Source organism: Vespa velutina, chromosome 13 (assembly GCF_912470025.1).
Source record: "Vespa velutina chromosome 13, iVesVel2.1, whole genome shotgun sequence".
Taxonomy (NCBI): Eukaryota; Metazoa; Arthropoda; class Insecta; order Hymenoptera; family Vespidae; genus Vespa; species Vespa velutina.
Genome location: NC_062200.1, coordinates 1,507,060 through 1,529,559, shown reverse-complemented (window position 1 = coordinate 1,529,559; position 22,500 = coordinate 1,507,060). Strand labels below are relative to the sequence as shown.

The 22,500-nt window shown below is 28.5% G+C and overlaps 2 protein-coding genes across 8 annotated transcripts in view; both read left to right on the top strand.

The window, feature by feature from the left end:
- The window catches only part of LOC124953928, a 76,591-nt gene extending 69,005 nt beyond the window's left edge, over window positions 1–7,586 (top strand). For 4 of the 6 annotated variants that reach the window (XM_047506001.1, XM_047506003.1, XM_047506000.1 and 1 more), the window contains 14 exons: window positions 624–828; window positions 1,089–1,179; window positions 2,053–2,249; window positions 2,649–2,743; window positions 2,865–2,931; window positions 3,131–3,181; window positions 3,320–3,421; window positions 3,533–3,604; window positions 3,802–3,922; window positions 4,095–4,252; window positions 4,383–4,538; window positions 4,895–5,029; window positions 5,592–5,765; window positions 6,066–7,586. In XM_047506001.1, coding sequence (XP_047361957.1) covers window positions 624–828; window positions 1,089–1,179; window positions 2,053–2,249; window positions 2,649–2,743; window positions 2,865–2,931; window positions 3,131–3,181; window positions 3,320–3,421; window positions 3,533–3,604; window positions 3,802–3,922; window positions 4,095–4,252; window positions 4,383–4,538; window positions 4,895–5,029; window positions 5,592–5,762 — 1,621 coding nt within the window. In that variant the 3' untranslated portion in view covers window positions 5,763–5,765; window positions 6,066–7,586. Of the gene's footprint in view, window positions 1–623; window positions 829–1,088; window positions 1,180–2,052; window positions 2,250–2,648; window positions 2,744–2,864; window positions 2,932–3,130; window positions 3,182–3,319; window positions 3,422–3,532; window positions 3,605–3,801; window positions 3,923–4,094; window positions 4,253–4,382; window positions 4,539–4,894; window positions 5,030–5,591; window positions 5,766–6,065 lie in introns of those variants that run through there. The other 2 variants (XM_047506002.1, XR_007102374.1) reach the window with 2 other exon arrangements.
- A 5,153-nt stretch (window positions 7,587–12,739) lies between these two features.
- Window positions 12,740–22,500, top strand: part of LOC124953949 (putative mediator of RNA polymerase II transcription subunit 26) — a 35,463-nt gene continuing 25,702 nt past the window's right edge. Inside the window, exon 1 of one of the 2 annotated variants that reach the window (XM_047506046.1) lies at window positions 12,740–13,033. The gene's annotated coding sequence lies outside the window, so the exon portion shown is untranslated. Of the gene's footprint in view, window positions 13,034–16,167; window positions 16,479–22,500 lie in introns of those variants that run through there. The other variant, XM_047506045.1, reaches the window with a different exon arrangement.

The window sequence follows — 22,500 nt, the reverse complement described above, 5'->3', positions numbered from 1 at the left end:
GATTAATAGATTTTTATTGGAAAAAGAAATATTTCTATTTTCTGTTTTTTATTTTCTTCTTTTTTTTTTTTTTTCCTTTTCCCCCTCTAAATGTTATGCATCTCAAATATAATTTTAAATGTGCAGGCAATAATATCTTATTTAAAAAGAACGATATATATTAATACATTAAGAAATTTTCTATTTCGATCGATTTTCATATCGTATTTTTGATTTTGCAAATTGAAATATAAAAGATTCAAAATAAAAATGTTCACGTCTCTCGAATAAAATGTTAGATATTTAAAGAAAATATAAAATATAAATGTTAAAATATAAAATTATTAAAATATAAATGTTAATAATTTTTTTTTTTTTTTTTTTTTTTTTATCTTTTAAATCTGACATGAAATATTGAACGTTTAACAGAATCTCATTTAAAATGAAATTTCTAATGATGGTTATACTTCGTATGAAACATTTCAATGTTCGTTAGAAAAATTTCAATGATAATAAAAATCTTCAATGATCGTATGGAAAAATTTCATATGATCACGATGTAAAAAATTTGCGAAATATTGATAATGTTATATGTATATACACATATATATATATATATATATATATATATATATATATGTTAGATCCTCCATGAAAAAATCGGTACGTAAAAAGGCGCCATCGCCGCCAATAAATCCTGGAATATTACGTGAAGTTAGCGAGGAACGGGAGGATCATGGTCCACCTGTGCAAAAACCACCCGCAAAGAAATACTCCTCGGAGGAAAGTTCCGAGGAGGAGGATATACGTGAATTGGAGGGTAACGTTTATACGAAGAACGGAATGGAGGTAAGATTGAATCTTCGATGATATCGGTTGTCTCCAATTTTTTTTTTTTCCTTTTCTTTTTTTTTTTCTATTATTTTTTATTATATATAATACCTTGGAGATTTCGATTCCAATCAAATGAAAAAAAAAAGAAATTGGAAAAGAAAAAGGAAAGAAAAGAATCTTTTTAATTGGACTCGACGACTCGTTTTCTTTTTTTTTTTTTTTTTCTCGTTTTTATTTCTCCCAGATAATAATGCGATTCTCATCTATCCTTTCAGATATCCAGAAAGAGTGCTGGCAATGTAAAAAGATCGAAAGCCGAGATCGATGCTGATCCAGAAGAGGAGGATGAATTTGGTTATACAAGTAGTGAGTACTCTTTTATTTTTTCGTCGGTTGTTTCTTTCTTTCTTTTTTTTTTTTTTTTTAACCCTTTTTCTTTCTTTCAAAATATTAATGTATTATCGTAAAAAAGTGTAAAAAGTTATTGAACGGTTTCAATTTCGGAGGACAATTTTTTTTTCTTTTTTTTTTTTTTTTTTTAATTGTACACGCAAATTATTTTCATCCTGGTTTTTGTATGGGAACAAATTTTTTTTTCTTTTTCTTTTTCTTTTTTTTTGGGGGGGAGGGGTGGCGGGGCGAGGGGAGAGAAATCTCATTCATATTTCGATTCAATTTTTAACTATAAATTGAGAAATATATTTGTTATATACGAAAACATAAGAGAACTATATATACATAGGCATTCAGAGTCGTAATGTATCAATTCAAAAAATAGAATTGAACATTTGAAAACTTTTTATCTTTGGTATAAGAGTATAAACCTTTTATCCTTCATTCCACTTTTTATTATCATCGTAAAAAAATCTTTCGTTAAATTTCCATTCAATATCAAATCACGATGATATATATATATATATATATATGTGTGTTACATAAAATACGTATATAATTTGTTACGTAAAGTATGTATATAAAATTATATACATATTTATATTTTATCATTATCATCATCATCATCATCATCATTATCATCATCATTATTATCATTATCATTATGATTATATCGTGTCAAATTCCAAAACGAAACTGTTCCGTTCTTTTTCTCTTTTTTTTTCTTTTTTTTTTTTTTTTTTTTCAACATTCAAACCTCCTCCATTTTTATATATTTATCATCTTATCTTTCATTATTTCCGCCCATTGTGTTTTTTTTCCTCTTTTCTCTTTTTTTTCTTTTAGTGAAGATACAAAAGAAGTATCACAATCTGGGTCACAAGGTACTAATGGTGAAGGTAGAAAAAGAACGTGGTAGTTTGGGTATATCTCTTGCCGGTCACAAGGACAGAAATCGAATGGCTGTCTTCATTTGTGGCATCAATCCGAATGGTTCTGCTCATAAAGTTGGTGGACTTGCCGTTGGCGACGAAATACTCGAAGTAAGAAGTTTCACGTTTTTTTTTCTTTTTTACGATCTCTCTTTACTTTTATAACTTTTATTCGTCAATCGTGAAGGATCAAATCGTTGAAAGCTGGAAACGTGGAGAAGATAGAATGGGGAGAGTGGGAGAAGGTTTTTAGACGACGTTTATTACGTACCTGATCTCATTTGCCGAAAATAAGTCGACATTTTTACGATATACATACATACATACATACATACATACGTGTGTGTGTGTGTGTGTGTATGTGTGTTTGTATGTATATATATATATATATATATGTTGACACAAATATCAATCAAATATTATTTTATTTCTATCATTGGTTTATAACACGAAGAAATATTAAATTTTTTTTTTTTGCTCTTTTTCATATATTTCTTTTTACAATCTTAGGTGAATGGTATGGTGTTAAAAGGAAGATGTCACTTGAACGCTTCGGCATTGATAAAGTGTATGGCTGGTTCATTCTTCAAGATCATAGTACTTCGGTAAGTAATATATATATATATATATATAAATATATACGTTTTTATACGTCTTATTTAATCCTATTGTAAATGATAAAAATTGTATCTCTGTATTAAATGTTCTTTTATTAATTTACCATAGAAAAACGCATGGGATGGATGATATAGCTGTAAAACCATTGGTCCAATTCCCACCGATCTTAGACGAGGTATACGAGTAATCTTTAATCTTTTACAAACCATATATGTGTATATATATATATATCGATCGATATAAAATACTACATTATATATGTATACATACATACATACATACATATATACATACATGTATATATATATATATATATATATATATATATATATATATATAATTACGAGAAAAACGCAGAGATCTTTCTTTTATAGAGCGAACAATTTAGCGGATACAAAGGAGTCCGTGTTGTCCCAGTAAAAAAGGTTAGATTCGATAGAAATATTTCTTTTATTTTATTTTAAAGGATTCAACCTCCTTCCTCCCAATCCTTTTTTTCTCCTCCATCTTTATTTTCTTAACAAATAATTCTTTTATTTTTTTTTTTTATTTTATTCTCTCAGGGACAATACGGTCTTGGTATAATGATCATCGAGGGTAAGCACGCTGAGGTTGGTCAAGGAATATTCGTTTCGGATATACAGGAAGGTAGTGCTGCTGAACAGGTAAAGGAAAAAGAAAAGAAAATATTATTTTATTATTTCTATGATAATATAATACAATAGAAGGATATTAATTGTAATATTTAAAAAAAAAAAAAAAAAACAATTATATAGGCAGGTTTGCAAGTCGGTGATTTGATTCTAGCCGTTAACATAGATTGTCTTCTCGGCTCGACGTACGATGAGGTAAATTACGTTCGTTCTTTCGTTCGTTCGTTCATTCGTTCGTTCAATCGTTCAATCGTTCAATCGTTCCTTCCTTTAGAATTTTATTTCCTCTTATATCCCTCCCCTCACCCTTTATATACATAACTTAGATTCTAAGAATAATTTTAGATCGGATCGATTCCATTTATCGAACGTAACCGCGTGAATAATTTTAGGCTACGAGTCTCTTGAAGAAGGCCGAGGGCGTCGTCAAGTTGACCGTTTGTAATCCAAATCAAAGTAAAATTGGTCAAGATGGTAAAGAGATAAAGCCCCCTGAGCCCGAAGTTAAACCAGGTAAACGATGAAGAAATTGTCACGAATGTTTTTCCTTCTTTTTTTCTTTTTTCTTTTCTTTTTTTTTTTTTTTTACAGCCAGAATTATATAACATTTATGGATTAAATCTTAAGGATATACAATTTTCTTCTTTGTGCTTTTTTTATCTGCTTTTTTTTTTTTTTTCTTCAGTGGAAAAAAAAGAACCAGAAAAACCGAAGGAACCAGAGCCACCTCAGGATCCAAAGGATTGTAAGATTCAGGTTGGAAAGGATACTACTATAGAGTTTCAAAAAGAAAAGGACAAGGGAATAGGTTTCACTATAACTGGTGGTAGTGATACACCAATGGTAAGTTTGTTTAGTAAATAAATGATTATAAAGAATGAAAAAGAAAATAATTGAATGAATGAATGAATGAATGAATGAATGAATGAATGAAAAGGCAAAGATATAATGATTGTTTTATTTTATCATCTAGAGCGGCGTATTTATTCTGGAAGTATTTCCGGATGGAGCAGCTGGTAAAGATGGCCGATTGCAAGCTGGGGATCAAATTCTTGATATATGCCAAGAAAGTTTCAAAGCTATCGAACATGAGAAAGCTCATGCTGCAGTATTGAAAATTACGGGAACAGTGAGTAGACAATTATTAAAGAGAAAATAATTATTTTATTTTATATATACATATATATATATATATATATTTATTTTCTTATTAGTAATATTAATAATAATAATTTTATATATGCCAATGATAATCGCAGTAATATTATTGTTAATATATATATATATATATAAAATTATATTACATATAAAAAATAATATTACTATACGACTATTATTAATTAATAAAATAATAAAAATTAAATAGAAATAAAATAATTTAATATTCTTGTCGTGTATATATATATAAACGAGCAAATAAACGTTATATTATTTTCTATATAAAAAAAAGGAAAAAAAAAAATTATTAACATCTTTCGATTACAGATAATTATGGTGGTACATAGAAGCGATAAATCTCCGGAAGAGGTTGAGGTCGAATTACAAAAGAAATCAGGCAAAGGAGCTGGTCTCTGTTTGACCGGATTTAAGAGTGGCAAGGGTGCTTACGTTTCCGATCTGGTAATATAAAAATTAAAATATATCCTTAAAAGAAATTGGATCACATAATTCCTATTATAAACTTAGTATCGGGCGATGTTGTTTGATGTTCTAAAAAAAAAAGAAAAAAGAAAAAAGAAAAAAGAAAAAAAAATAAAAAAGAAAATAAACAAAGGGAAAAAGAAAGAGAGAGAGAGAGAGAGAGAGAGAGAAAAGATTCGATCGATATCGCGTGGTTCCATATTTTTCTTCCGGGTTGACGCATTAATCTACTTATATCATGTCGGGATTCATAAATCGATAGAAAAAAAGAGAGAGAGAGAGAGAGAGAGAGAGAGAGAGGGAGAAACATATTTGAGAACGAAAAATAACAGCGTATCGTTCACGTAATTTAAAAATAAACATTACTATTGTTAACGATCATTCGAACGCCTGAATATATGCAACGTTTTGCATTTTATACAAACGTAGAGACGTATAAATGGTTGCCTATTTATAGGCGGCGGGGGAGGGCGATCAATTTCTATTTTTATCGATGTACCAGATTTCATTTAAATCGTTTGTCATATTATTTTCTTTCTAGTTACCAGGTGGTAGTGCTTTGGAAAGTGGTAAAATTTGCAAAGGCGATCGAGTCGTAGCCATTTGCGGACAGGACGTACGCGAAGCACCGGTCGAGGATATCGCGGTTCACATCAAAGTTTCCAATCCGGTGCAACTCAAATTGGCTAGGTACAAGTCCGCTAAGCAATGACAGGTAAAATATTAATCTCTTATTTGTAATAATTAATAATTAAAAAAAGAAAAAAAAAATATATATATATATATAAAAGTAAATAATAATAGAAAAAAGAAGCAAGAAAAAGAAAGACGAAATAAATAATAATTGATAAATATATATGTGAATAAAAAAAAAAAAAAAAATCGAACAAATGATTGCAGGATTCAAAACATTTTAATGAAAATTCAAATAAATGGATATTGTATGAAAATAAATAAAAGAAATAATTATTATTATTATTATTATTATTATTATAAAATAATTATTATCTTTCAGGGTTCTGCGGGCGGAACTCTAAAAATTTATCGTAAAGAAACCAAAAGGAGAATAATTCACAGACAGCGTGGATAAAACTAGTGTGATATAATATAACAAATATAATAATACATCTATTCTTAATGCTTAAGCTAATTGATCATAATGACGAATTTAACAATAGTACTCGACAAGATCTCGACAAGTATCACCACCAAATATCTGTGTACGATTCCGAGCGATTTTCTTTCTTTTTCATCTTTTCAAAAGAGTGCATATACGGATTTAAAAAGTAATACGTGTATGCGCGTACAGAGAAGAAAAAAGAAGAAGAAGAAGAAGAAGAAGAAAAAAAAAAGAAAAGAAAAGAAAATGACAAACGAAAACAAGTGAAAGCAAGCAAACGAACGAATGAAACAAAAAAAGAAAATAAATAAATAAATAAGAAGAAGATATGACACATAAACGTAGCCATTACAGAGGGAACCAAAAGTCGTCGAATCGTTTGATCGATTTAAAAAAAAAAAAGGAAAAGGGAAGAGAGAGAGAGAGAGAGAGAGAGAGAGAGAGAGAGAGAGAAAAAAAGAAAAGAAAAAGAAAAAGAAACAAAAACAAAGCTAGTCGATGGAGAGAGAGAGAGAGAGAGAGAGAGAGAGAAAACAAAAAAGAAAACAAAAAAGAAAAAAAGAAAAAAAAGAAAATAAATTAAAATTAAACAAACAACCAAAAGGACGTGAGCTTTTTTTTTTAAAGGGCCTCGTCGACCTTGTAAAGATTCCGTCTGCCGTGATTTTTTTAATCCGGCAAGTAGCCGATACATGATTACTATACACGTTATTATTACTATTACTACTACTACTACTACTACTACTACTACTATTACTACTACTACTACTACTATTATTATTATTATTATTATTATTATTATTATTAATTATTACCATTACTATATTACTATTAATAATTATGAAACAATATATATATATATATACATATATATATATATATATACATATGAGGAGAAAAAAAAAAAGAGTATTTATGCAATCCTAGAGACTAATATTGTAATAGCTCCGAGTACGACTCGCCTTTTAGTATTATAAATCGTAGAAGATAATTATTATAAAAAAAAAAAAAGAAAGAAAGAGAGAGAGAGAGAGAGAGAGAGAGAGAGAGAGAGAAGGAAAGAAAAAGAGAAAGAGAGAGAAACAGAGAGCGAGAATGAAAAAGAAAGAAAGAAAGAAAGGAAGAAAGAAGAAAAGAAAAGAAAAGAGATTCAGCGCCTCGACGGAACACATCCAGTACCTGCAAAAAAAAAAAAAAAAAGAAAAACAAGAAAAAAAAAAAAGAATTACGCAAAAGGTAATCGAAGTGAAAAAAGAAAAAAAAAAGAAAAAAAAAGAAATGAAAAAAAAAAAAAAAAGAAAACATACAAAAACAAAAGATCGATAAAAGGAAACTCGTCGAAGGACACATTAGGAACGATCTATGATCTGTGATTTACATAAGAGAAAAGAAAAGACGGATTGATAAAAGAAAAACTAAAAACCTAATATATATATATATGAGAATATGAAGGAATAAAGAGGTCGCTTGTATGTAATTTTAGAGAAGGAAAATAAGAATAAGAAGAAGAAAAATTTGCGAAATGATAAAAATAGGAGGAAGAAAATGCGAGGAAATACGTAGAATGGAAAGGATAAAATAATGATGATAAAATGAAACGAAATGAAACGAAGCAAAAAAAAAAAAGGGAATATATATACATAAAAAAAAAAAAAAAAAAAAAAAAAAAAAAAAAAAAAAAAGAAAAGAAAAAAAAAAAGGTTAAGATAAAAGAGCGAGAGAAAAAGTTTTAGAGTCTAGTTACTTCGTATCAAGGATTCTAGTCTATTATTTCCAAAACGAGATCGCTATAGAGATTAAGCTACTATTACGACGATCGACACTGATTATTATTATTATTATTATTATTATTATTATTATTATTATTATTATTATTATCATTATTATTATTATTGTTATTATTATTGTTATTATTATTATTATTACTATTGCTATTACTATTACTATTACTGTAACAATAATGATAGAAGAAGAAGAAGAAAAAAAAAAAAGAAAATAGATCATCGAGGTTTTCGACGTTTTCATGACGTGGTTTTAGATCTGTTAGATTAGAAAATTGAAGAAAGAATGAAAGAATGAAAGAAAGAAAGAAAGAAATGGATAGACAGATAAAAAGGGACGTCGAAAACGTCGACGTTCACAACAAACGCTGTTCTGCTTCACTGTAAGGTCAAGTCCACACCAAAGCAACCGGCGAATTTTTCTCGCAAGTGTTCAGACATATACGCAAGCGTTTCGACGCTCGACTCGAATAAAATAAATAATAATAAGAAGAAAAGGAAGAGGAAGAGAAAAAGGAGGAGGAGGAGGAGGAGGAGGAAATAAAAATGAAAGAATCTGAGTAAAGGATCTACAAAAAGAAAAGAAAAAAATCGAACGCGCCCGTTGGAACGCTCACGTAGAGAATGAAAATTTTTAGAAAAAGTCGGACACCCTGTATTATTTTCCTAGTCGTAGAGCGTATTATAGTTTTCTTAGATTTTCGAATGAGTGAAATAAATCGAAACGAGACAAGAGGAAAGAAGAAAAATGAAAAGAAACGAAGGTATAAGAAAAGTGAATTGGGAAAAATATAAGAAAGAGAAAGGAAACAAGAATAAATAAATAAGTAAATAAAATAAAATAAAATAAAGTAAAATATAATAAAATAAAGTAAAGTAAAGTAAAGTTAAAGTTAAAGTAAATAAAATATAATTAAATATAATTCCTTCTAAGTAATGTATTTCCATACGGATATTCGTTTCTTCCTTTAAACTGACGTCGCGAGATATCATTTTCCTCAATGAAATTTTCTCTTTAATGAAAACTAAAAAAGAAAAGAAAAGAAAAAAAAAAAGAAAAAAAATAGCACGAAAAAAGAACAAAAAAAAGAAAAGAAAAAGTATATATATATATATATATATATATATATATATATATATATATAAAAGAAAGACAGAAGGAAGGAAAAAAAAAAGAAAGAAATAGATAAATAAAGAAGTCGAATAAACGGCGAGGGAAAAAGAAGAAAACTAGACAAAATAAAACAAAGAAAAAAAAAAAAAAATATTCATAATAACGATACGAAGAGATTGCGAAAAATTTTGATTGATTGAATTGATTTGATTGATTGAAATCAATGTCCGCGAATTTATTTTTTCCTTTCTTTTCTTTTCCTTTCTTTTTTTCTTTCTTCGTTCTCTGGTAATCGTATTACGAGACGATTGTATTAACCCTTCAAAAAAGAAAAAGAAAAAAAAAGAACAAAAAAAAAAAAAAAAAAAAAAAAAAAAAAATAATAAAAAAACAAAAAAAAATGTAAAAGAACGGATGAGAAGAGAAAAGAAATGAAAGGCGAAAGAAAAGAGAAGAGAAACAAAAAAAACAAAACCACCCACGCCCTCTCCCCCTGCCCACCCGGAAATGTGCGTATTATTAATCTCTTTCGAAGTCAACCAGCGCCAAGCATTTACTTTTTTTTTATTTTGTAAATTTCACAACCCCCTTTTTTTCTTTTTTCTTTCATCATCGACGATGAAAGAAATAATTCTGTTAAAAGCCTTCGAAAGCCGCACTCTTTATTATTACGTATATAGATCGCGAATATAGATTATATATATATATAATAAACGAAAACAACAAAAACAACAACAATAACAACAATAACAACAAAAAAGAAGAAAAATATATATATATATATATACATACATAGAGATACACACGCATATATATATATATGTGTGTGTGTATACACACACACATACACACAACGCGCATTATATATACATATATATTATATATATGCATATGTTATATTGAAAGTAGAAGAAACGTGCATATCGATTCGTACAACGAGGCGTCGATCGTTCGAAAACAAATCTGAAATGAAATAACAACCCAAACACTCGATCCATTATTATTTATTTATTTATTATTATTATTGTTATTATTATTATTATTATTATTATTATTATTAATAGTAGTACGTTTAAATGATAAATAACGTCGACGTTCATAATTGATTCTCAATTTAATGATTTCATTAAAATCGATATAAATTGAATGAAATATTATAAAACGGAGAAAGAAACGATGAACATCGATGTTATCAATTTTCCCTAATCGACTTATTAGAGTATAATGATAATGATAATGATGGTGATGATTACTATTATTATTATTATTAATATTGTTATAATAATATCTACGATTAACGTAAACGTTATCATCGTTATCATAGTGGACAATTGTCGAGCGTAAATGAAATGCCATAAATATATTATTATTATTATTATTATTATTATTATTATTATTATTATTAATATCATTATTATTATCGTCATCATAGCAGATGGACAAAATGACCGAAGTTTATTAAATGCATTGATTGCAGTGTTGCAATACGATTTGTTTCGTTATTTCCTGTCACTCCAATATTTTCCTTAAATTTACAAAATTCTCGAATCGTTTCGTATATATCGATCTTTAGAACGATATAATAAGAAAAGAAATTATAAAATATTTATAAAAAAAAGAAAAAAAAAAAAAAAAAAAAAAAAAAGAAGAAAGAAAAAGTGGAAAAAATAGGGGAAAACAAAAAAGAAAAAGGAAATAAAATAAAACTAAATGAAAGAAAATTATAATATTAATAATATAATAAAAATATAAATAATAGAACTCTAATCGATTCTATTTTAATTTCTTTATTTTATAATCAACTTAACGCAACAATGCCTATTCTAATTTCATAATCTTAATGTCAAATGTAGGAGAAGCACGCGCGCGACTCTTTTATTTCGTCACATTTTGTTTCGTTTTATTCATGGGATACATTCACCGACTAATAAGTGGACCAAAGAAATCGTTTATCGGTTATACAAAAGTGGGTTACCAGTACGACGTTTATAAGAGGTGAAAAATTAATTGTGCGTAACTGGAGAGAGAGAGAGAGAGAGAAAGAGAGAGAGAGAGAGAGAGAGAGAGGTAGAGAGAGAGAAAAGGAGAAAAAAAAACAAATAGAAAAGAAAAGAAAGAAAAATAAATAAATAACTAAATAATAATAATAATAATAATAATAATAATAATAATAATAATAATAATAACAATGATGATGATGATGATGATAATAATAATAGTTAGAAAATTTTACGTAGGCATTCCGACATTTTATCGTCGAATATCTCAATCTCCTTTTTTAATCTAATAATTAGAAAATATTTCATCCATGGTAGATTATATCCTAACGTTTTATCATTTAATATTTCAATTTAATATTTTCTATTATCATAAAATTCATGAAATATCTCGTAATTATAGAACGTTCTTTCATTTATGTTTGTCATCATCATCTCTACGTCAGATTATTTCGTTCAATTTAATTGCTTTCCTTTTTTTTTTTTTTTTTCTTTTTTTAATTTCTTTTCATATATATATGTTAAATGATATTCCCAATTGGATTTATTATCGGAAAGAAATAATGATAGACGATGATGTATATGGCTTTGTTTATAATTGATTAGATCAATTTTTTTTTTTTGGTTTTTTTTTTCTTTTTTTTTTTTTTTATTTCGAGTTCGTAACACGGATGAAACGTTTCGAAGTAAGACGACGAGTAACACTTTGGAAATCGAACTTGACCCTGAAAGTTTCATTTTTCTTTTTCTTTTTCTTTTTCTTTTTCTTTTTTTTTCTTTCTTTCGTCAGCAAGAGAAAGAAAGAGACAAAGATAGACATAGAAAGAAAGTCAACGACGATTTGATTTCCCCTTCCTCTTCTTCTTTTTCTTCTTCTTCTTCTGCTTCTTATAAAAATCTATTTGTCGTTTCAAATACAAGCCAAGATTTTCTAACGTAAAATGAAATTAAATTAACAGCTGTTCGTTTGTCCAGCTGTTCGTGCGAACGTTAATACAATTTTTATTCTCGAAGAAATTTTATTTCCTTGAGAAATTTCACGTTTCCTATTCGTACGATTGATCTTTTATATTATTTAATAAATATATGTATATATATATATATATATATATATACATATATGTGTGTGTTTGTAAATAATATAATATTAATATATTTCTTATAGATGTCTCTTTGCATTGTATTTTATATTTTATTATTATGTTAATATTATATTATTAGAGATATGATATCACAATTAATTAATGTTATATCTAAAAGTTCTAATGTTACAATTATATTATATAATATTATCTAATAATATTGTGACATTATTATTATTATTATTATTATTATTATTATTATTATATGTTATTATTGTAGTTTATTATATACAGACAATATATTATAATTATTTAATATTATATATAAATCTAATATTATATAAATTTTATCTAATATTACTATTGATGATATTGTATAAATATATATATATACAATATCATATATTTAATACATGATAATTATCTGATATTATTAGCTAATATATATATATATATATATACATTGTACGTAATATAATATAAATATATTTATTAATAATAATAATTTCAATTTATTAAATAATACAAAAAACAAAAAAGAAAAAGAAAATGTTTAATTGAATTTATTCGTTGATCCACAGGTTTTATTCTTATTTTTATTCTTTTGTTTCATTTTTTTCCCTCCTTTCTTTTCTTTTATTTCTTTTTTCAATGAATTTTTCTCAAAAACAAGAACGTGCAGCGAGTCTTGTTATCTTACATAAGGTGTGATAAAATTCCTGGAATCGTTCGAATATTGTCGAACATTGTTGTGGTTTCATCTTATCGCCTAACTGCAAGTGCTACTGAGAAAGTCTAGAACAAGTTTCGCATAGGTGCTTGTGTGTACATAACTGCTATGCTATTGCTTGTGGACTACTTAATACCATATGTACTACGGGTTCAATCGGTGTGTTTAGTTACTTTTGTGTGTGTGTGTGTGTTTGCGCGCGTGTTCACATTCCGAACTTTCTTAAGCGCAATTATGTCATAATGCACAGCCACCTTGCAGCAATCGTTCCATTCGATAGTATTATTTTAATAAAATGAAGACTTAGAGAAATATAATTATTGCATGATTTTCTTTATATATATATATATATATATATATATATATATATATATATATAAATAAAAATTATATACGTTTCTTCATGTGAACAAATATTAAACTTTTTGTTTTACATTTAGAAACATTAAAGATATTAAGATATTTCAATTTTTCTTTTTTCTCTTGTTTTTTTCTTTTTTTTTGTTTTTCTTTCTTTCAACGTCTAATTTCATAATATATAAAATAAATTCATGTATAATACTTAAATTCTTGGCAACATAAAGTATACTTGCTCTCCTACCATTAAAATATCTGACTTTACGCGAATGCCTGTCTGGTAACTTTCTAAACTATACATTTCGTTTTTATAAATGAGTAAAAAAGAAAGAAAATAATAGATAACTGCGTGAATTTTTTAAATGTATTTATTATTTTCTATAAGTCATTCGGTAATAGTAGAGCCGTGTTTTTATCTACCGAGTAATCATAGTCGGTAATTGTAGAGAACTTTTTTATCGTTTGAGTAAATGTAGTCAATAATAGTAGATTACTGTTTTACCGTTACGGAAAAGGAACAAATTTTTTTTTTTTTTTTTTTTTTTTTTTTTTTTTTTTTTTTTAAGTATACATAAAAATGTAACATAAAACAATAACAATATATATTTTTTATTTTTTCTACACATTTACAAGTTACGTGTAATGGGTTATTGATAGAAATCTTATAAAAAGAAAAAAGAAAAAAGAAAAAAAAAAACTAAATTTCGTTATCGGATCATCGATAAAATTGCATATTTGATAAGTTATTTACAGATATATAAATAAATAAATACAATGCACAAATATAACACATGACAATAATGCTGTCAACGATTTCACGACAATTTTTATTTATTTATTTTTTTTCTTTTTCAAATCTCCCTTTTGTCACTTTTTCCTTAGTTCGACCCTAAAGGGATCCGAGAAAGTATATGAAACTTTATGATAGAATTATCTACGACGTTTGAAAGAGGAATTTAAAAGAAAAACTAAAATATATAGAAGTTGAAACTACGAAAATTTCGTAAGAGGATCACGTAGTAAAACTAGATTTTGGTATAACGCGTGTACACACAAATACACACAAATACAGATACACATAAAAGATAAGAATGAAGAAAGGTAGCGGCAAACAAATACAGAAAATATATGCACTGACATGACACACAGACAGACAGACACACACACACACACACACACACACATTGTCAAAAGCGTTACCACTTATGAGTTACCGATACTCACCACTACCCCCGCCAACTCTCAACCACAACTACCACCAACCCCCCCCTCCTACACCATCAGAAATCTTTCCTTCCCCTGTGGTCTTTCGTATCTTGTAAGCTTCCACTTCTCGGTTGCTTCGAAAAGAGGGAAAAACTTTTCTATCCGCACGAGTGGTAAAAAGTTCTTTTTCCAAGGGCCCATTTATCGCTTGAAATTTCGCCCAAAGGCGGTGTGATAGTCTCTCCGGTTAGAAACTTTTATATATCTCTCGTGGTAAACACTCGACGCGTTGCCACCACTGAGTTCGACCCCGCATCCCCTGTACCTCTTAACGCCATTCCCCTCTTCCCTCCCCCCACCCCGCCCTCCATTCCCAATTTCTCTTCTCACCTATCCCTTCGACTATACCGTTCATGTGATTTTTACCTCATTTCTTTTTTCTACTATTTTTTCTATTATTATTTCTATGTTCTTTTTTTATTTCTATCTTTACCCTTTTCCTTTTTCCTTTTAATAATTGGCAAAGCGAACAAACTGAGCATAACTTGGTGGTTTGAGCTTTGATATCGAATACTTTTTCTTCTTTGGTTTTTTTTTTTTTTTTTTTTTTTTTTTTTTTTTTTTTTTTTTTTTTTTTTTTTTTCTTTAATATCGCCACGATATATTATATCTGTGTATTGTTATTATTAAAGTTACTATTAATATATATATATATATATATGTATGTATGTGTGTGTGTGAAAATTGAAACGTCGATTATCGAATTTATTGACAAATTTTTGTTGGAAATTCGGCTTAATTAATATTCAATCGCATTATGATTTAATCTGTAATTAGAATCGATTTCCCCGATGCATATAGGACGGACTATAATTAAGATCTTGAAGGATTTTTCGTTTATGAAGATTAATGAAAGGGTTAATTAAAGTCACTCGTCACCATATCCTTCTTATCTTTAATATAATTTAATATTCCTTTTTTTTTTTTTTTTTTTTTTTTTTCGTGAGAGAGAGGCTGCTTAAAATAATTTTATACACGAACATCTTTAAATATATATAAAAAGGGAATACAAAATTTTGAAGAAATATATTATAAGAAATATAATCATCGTAGTTCCCCACGCACATGCATGAACACATTGCATACACACGTGCACATTCACATGCATTCACATGACATAGAGACAAATTCTTACATACCTACGTACGAAAGGAAAGCAAAGCATCCGAATATAAACTATGGTGGATTATTTATTTCGCGGCCCAAATCACGCGTCCGTTCGTCCTAATCGACGCATTAATAGCGCGTAGAAAACTTTCGACGTAGTGAAAAGCACCAGAAATACATTGTATTCTCTCTCTTTATCTCTCTCTCTCTCTCTCTCTCTCTTTCTCTCTATCATTCTCTTTCTCTTTTTCACTAACTCATTCTTTCTTTTTCGTATAAACGCGCACCAGTTTGCTCGCAAGTAATAGCGAAGTCGATTCACGGAATATAAGAAGGTGAAGCCTACTTTCTTCTTCCGAATTGTCTTTATGGTGTGAGAGAAGTAGAAAGAGGAGGAGGAGGTGGAGGAAGGGAGGGAGGGGGGGAGGAGGAGGAGGAGGAGAGGGAGGGAGGTTAAAGAAGGTAGAGTAGGGACAGTAAAGTAAAGTAAAGTAAAGTAAGGTAAGGTATGGTAAGGCGAGGTGAACTGGAGGAGGAGGAGGTGGAGGAGAGGAAACGCGTAGAGGAAAAACGAGAATGGAAAGAATGGAAAGGAGAAGAAGGCCGTTCGCCGACACTGGTCAGCCAGTATACGCCAGTACATCGAACAGTACGACGATCTTAAAATCGATAATCGTTCCTAATCCTAATTCTTTATCATTAATCGACGATAATTTATATATGTATACGTATAACGTGTGTGTCGATAAATAATTTCGTTCGTCGCATTGATTTGTTCGTTCGTCGCGTCGATTCGTTCGTTCGTACGTATAAAAATTTACGAGATATTTCCAATAGATATTACGGGAACAAATCAACGAGAATAATAATTTACGTGAGTTCAATTACGACGACTACGATTACAACGACACAAAGTTAACGACTTTACGCGATTATTTGTCGTGATTCTTTTTTTTTTTTTTTTTTTTTTTTTTTTCTCTTTCCCCTCTCCCCTTATATCTTTTCTATTTTTCTTTTTCTTCTTCTTTTCTTTTTTTTTTATTCCCTCTCTATCTTCTTTACTTTTCCCCTCTTTTCTTTCTTCTTCCTGTCTCTCTCTCTCTCTCTCTCTCTCTTTCTCTCTCTTTCTCTCTCTCTATTTATTTATTAATTCATTTGTTCATTTATTTATTTATTTATTTATTTATTCGTCCTTTCCTTGTTTTTAATCCTTTTTAATCTATTTTTGTTTTTTTTTTTTTTTCTTCTCTCGTCGAAAGAAGAGAAAGAGAAAGAGAGAGAAAGAGAGAGAAAAAAGAGGAGCGTCTCCTCCCCGCTACAACATCCCCTTTCTTACGTCCCTTTTCGTCAAAGCGGGAAAATCGTGATATTTGAATATTCCAAGTAAACTTTTCTTTCTTTCTTTCTTTCTTTCTTTTTCTTTCTTGCTCGCTCGCTTTCTTTTTCTTTTCTCCCTTATTTCTTTTTTGTTTTTCATTCTTTTTGATCTCACACTTCATCGCGTATTTCTTCCTTTCCGTTCGGGGCAAAGGAGTGTGAGCGTGTGTATCTGTGTGTATGTGTGTGTGTGCGTCTTTTTTTTCTTCTTTTTATCTTTTTTCTCCTTCCCTCCCATTCCCTTTCTATCACTTTTTACACCTTTCATATAACTATCGCTCGTTGGATTTTTTTCCGAGTTTAATCATAGGTAAGTTTTTCTTTGTTTTATTTTTGTTTGTTTGTTTCTTTGTTTGTTCGTTGTTTTTTCTTTTTCTTTTCTTTTTTTTTTTTGTTTGTTTGTTTGCTTCTTTTTAATTTCAAAATTCGATCACTCACATTTATTACACTCATACAATTTTTTCCTTTTTTCATCATCGACGTTTTGCCATATAATATTTCAATTTATTAAATACGCGAGTTTTAAGAAAAGAAAATGAGAGAAGACGAAGATAGAAAGAAAGAAAGAAAGAAAGAAAGAAAAGAAGAAGGGAAAAAAGATCAAATAATTAAGATATTGATCTCGTAAGAAGGGATCAAGAAGGGGATGAATTCGGTACGACGATTTATCGAGAAATTTTTTTAGACGAATGACAAACGTAATTTTCTTCGGATACTTGAATGGAAATTCGTGTTAAAAAAAAATAAAACTATACGTATGTGGATATCTATGTGTGTGTCTGTCTGTCCATGTGTGTATGTGTGTGTCTGTGTATGTGTATGTGTGAAAGAGAGAGAAAGAAAGAAAGAAAGAAAGAAAGAAAAAGAGCTTTCTCGCGAACGAACTGGATTCGACGGATTCGAGGCCAGGAGAAAACTTTTTAGGCGAAACTTTACGCGTCGAATAAATCTTCCGTTCTACTATGTTTCTTATGCGAATGTCGTAAGAAGGAAAAGACTTTTATGGGTTTATTCGATCACCTTCTACTGTACAAAAGAAAATACGATCGATCGGGGGATCGAGCTTATGTATACTTTTGCATTATAAAAAGGCTAACATTGATAAATTCTTTTAAGATCTTCTTTAATATTTTTATATTAAAACGATTGTTCATTATAATGCGAAAATATAAATATAAATCTTTTAAGATTTTCTCGCAGGTTAATTTTTTCTTTTTTTTCTTTTTTTTTTTTTTTTTTTTTATCCTCGGTCCCATCGATTTGGTCGATTTTTTTTTAAAAAGGAAAAGAAATTGTTTTTCTTTTTTCTTTTTTTTTTTTTTTTTTTCTACTATCTATAATCGTAAATTTTCTATTATCTATCGTCGTAGAAAAAAAATATATTTTCAATGATATTAGATTTAATTTTGTCATTTATAGATCTATGTAATAATATCGATTTGAAATAATATTATATATATATATATATATATATATAGATATTTATAATAAAGATCTATTGATCTAAATATCCATTATTATTATTATTATTATTATTATTATTATTATTATTATTATTATTATTATTATTATTATAGAGACCTAAAATATAGATCTATGTTATAAATTAGATAATATTAAACATTATAAAAAAGATCTATTACATATGCAACCTCATTGATAACTATATTATATATATATAAATATTATTTTTAAACTGAATATATTACTAAACTTTTGCTTTCGATATTGACGAAGTTGTTTCTCGTTTGTAATAGCAAAAGAAAAAAAAAAAAAAAGAAAAAAAAAGAAAGAAAAAAAAAGAAAGAGAGAAAAAAGGAAGAGAATAAGTAAAAATCTATTCGTAAATAAATAAATGGTTATTTTTAATATTTCAAAAATATAATTTATGATCGTAATTAACAATGTTCGACGTTATAATATTTCGACATTATAACAATCGTGATTAATATATCAAATGCTTACGCAATTAATAAGAAATCAACAAATTAATATGTTTCTCTGAAATACGTATATCTAGATACTAAAGGATCTCTAAGTTTAGAACGCGGAGATGTTCTCTCGTGCCGGAAGTCCCGTTTTTCTCTTTCCTATGGTCATCTAGGTTGCATCAAAGTGTGTTACACATTTCACGCATGCGCATTTGTCGTTCGCTTCAACACTTCTTAAATCACGACCGGTTATCCAACATAATATAAATGTGTATATATATATATATATATATACATATTTATATATATATATATATATATATATATATTTACATGCATATGTACATGTATCATACATATGCATAAAACCTGATCGTGTTAACATTTTTTTTCTTTTAAGGACAACAAGTATAAAAATCGTGATAATAATCAAGTTTAAAAGGAAGAAAAAAATCAAACAAACAAAAAGAAAAGAAAAAATGAATTTATTTTTTCAATCTTTCTCAACCAATCAAACACGAAAACTTTCTAAACGATCTTATTCCTTTTACACACACACACACACACACACACACACATATATATATATATAAAATTTCTTTCAATTTATACGAAAGATATGTTAATATTCTTATTATCATCATCATTATCATCATCATCATCATCATCATCATTTTTTATTTACTTCTTATTTCTATATATTTTAATTTATTTACTTACTATTTTTTTTTTTTTTATTTTATTTTATTTCATTTTATTATCTTTTTTTTTCTTTCTTACTTTCAATGCAAAATTCATAAGAGTCTTGGAGAGGAGGAGGAGGAGGAGGAGGAGGACGAGGAGGAGGGTGGGGCGGGGCGGAATGAAGAGATGAGAAAACGATCAAGGGAGAGAAAAAAATTGAATAAAAATTTCTTCTACCTATTTATATTCTACCACCACTCCGCGTGTTCGTTCTATCCTTTCTCGAGAAATGAAAAAGAAAGCTCGGCCAAGTGAGAAAATTCCGAATGGAAACGAACGAATCCGGGATCCGTCAGTTTTTGAATCCAAGCGAATATATCGAGACCACTCGAACCACGAGTCATTATTAACGCATCGATGGAATTCGTTCAGTTGGAATATAGGAATGGCCGGGAATCGATACGCAAACTCGATGTATATGCCAAACGTTCGCATTTACCTTCTCTTTCTCTCTCTCTCTCTCTCTTACTCTCTTACTCTCTCTTTCTGTCACTCGAAACGTACGTACATGTGTATGTACGTACACGTTTCTTCCTTTTTCTTTCTTCTTTTTTTTTTCTTCTTCTTCTTCTTTACTTCTTTTTTTTTTTTTTTTTTTTTTTTTTTTTTTTTATTCAACTATCGCGAGGAAAAAAATAAAGGGAGCAATAAAAGTATTCAATCCAACTAGTATACTATTCAGAGTTTATTACGTCATTGTGAATTAACATTTAAATACGTATATCCATGCGTGTCACTTTCTAATTTTACCCAAAAAAAGAAAGAAAAGAAAAGAAAAGAAAAGAAAAAAAAAAAGGAATATACAAGAATTTAAGTAAATTACTGGATTTTACAGGATTAACAAGATTAACGAGATTAACCAGATCTTTTTTTCCTTTCTCTCTTTCTTTTTCCTTTTCTTTTCTTCTTTTTTTTCCCCCCATTTATTTTCCTCTGAAAGGATAAAAAGAAAGGTGAAAAAATATTACGGCGCTTTACGCACTCGCCGCAAAAAAAGAAAAAGGAAAAAGGAAAAAAAGAAAAAAAGGACAAGCGAGGAAAAAAAGAGAAAAAAAATAGACTAAATAGATTAATATGAGAATGAAACTTTCACTGATCCATTTGCGAACATTGACGTACTCGTACCACTTGACGATCTATCCGATCTATTGCTCAATCTATTGCTCGATCTATTGGTAGCATATATATATATATATATACATGCGTCGATCTATAGATGAGTGTATATGTATGTATGTATGTATGTATGTATGTATGTATGTATGTGTGCGTGTATGCGTATGCGTGTTACACGTCGATTGCAATGATTTCCGAGAATTATTACGAATGACTACAAAAGATTCGTTAGTGGATCGATCGATCAATTCGTCAACTCGATCGAAAGCTTGGAATTAAATTGACGAGCCTTTTGTTCTCATGCATGTAACTTGATTTTAATGATCGTTAGGGTTATATTATTTCTATGTACGCGTGGACGTGCACGTATTGTCTCCTTTCATTTGATTTGATTTGTTTTTTTTTTTATTTCTTTTTTACTGATTTCTACATTTTTCTTCATTTTTGATTTTAATAATTGACTATCATAAAAGAGAAAAAAAAACCCCCGTACGAATATAAAGTATCAACAAATTCAATTCAAAGCGATCAAATTTCGCAATATTTTTTCAACGTATTTGACAAAAAAAAAAAAAATAAAAAAAAAAAATAAAAAAAAATAAAAAAAATAAAAAAAAAATAAAAAAAAAGGAAAAGGAAACAATAATCAGCTGATCGAAATATAGATCATTCAAATAGAAAAAAAAAAAAAAAAAAAAAATGTACCTTAATTATATTTTTCTCTTCCTTCTAACAAATGAAACTTTTTAATTCCAATTAAAAAAAAAAAAAAAAAAGAAAAAAAATCCTCGAACGAATATAGGGTCAATAAATTCGATTGAAAGCGAACAAGTCTCCGAGTCTTCTTTCAACTGGGTTTTCTTTTTCTGGAAAAAAAAAAAAAAAACAAAAAGAAAAGCAAAAAAGCAAAATAAGATAAACGAAAAAAACAGAACAGAAAAGAATAGGATATAGAAAAGAAAATATAGAGAAAAAAAAAGCCGAGAGAATATCTTCTGTCGAATGAGAAACATTCAGAGAAAAAAGAAAAAAAAAAATTCACACACAGAGAGAGACAAAGAGAGAAAGGGAGAGAGAGAGAGAGAGAGGGAGAGAAAGAGAGAGCGAGAGAGTGAAAAAAAAAGGAGAGAAAGAGTTACCAAAAGCTCGATGTTACGAGGTAAATGTGTACAAACGTACTCGACGTATTATACCATTGAGAACGACATACATGCACACGTTCAATATAGAAAATATTTCTCGTTTCTATTGTCGATTGTTTATTTCTTTTATTTTTTTCTTTTCCTGTTTTTTTTTTTTTTTTTTTTTTCTTCGATAACATCGTTGACCAGACTCGACGTATGCATTTTTTTTCTACATCGCAAGAAGAGAAAATACTTGCACGGTTTTGGCAGTATTTCGAGTTCTAATAAAATATATATTGTTTGACGAGTACCATGAAAAATAGACGGTAAAAGAGTCTCGTATAAAAGTGAACTTCTTATACCTACATGTAAGATAGAAAGAGTAAGTGAGATATAAAGATAGATAGAGAGAGAGAGAGAGAGAGAGAGAGAGAGAGAGAGAGAGAGAGAGAGAGAGAGAGAGAGAGAGTGTGAAGGAACAAACGTGAAGAGAACGTGAGATGGGCTCGAGCTTCGAAAGAGTATGAAAAAGAGTAGGAAAAAAAAAAAAAGAAGAAGAAGAAGAAGAGGAAGAAAAAAAAAGCGAAGCTCGTGGTTGCTTTAT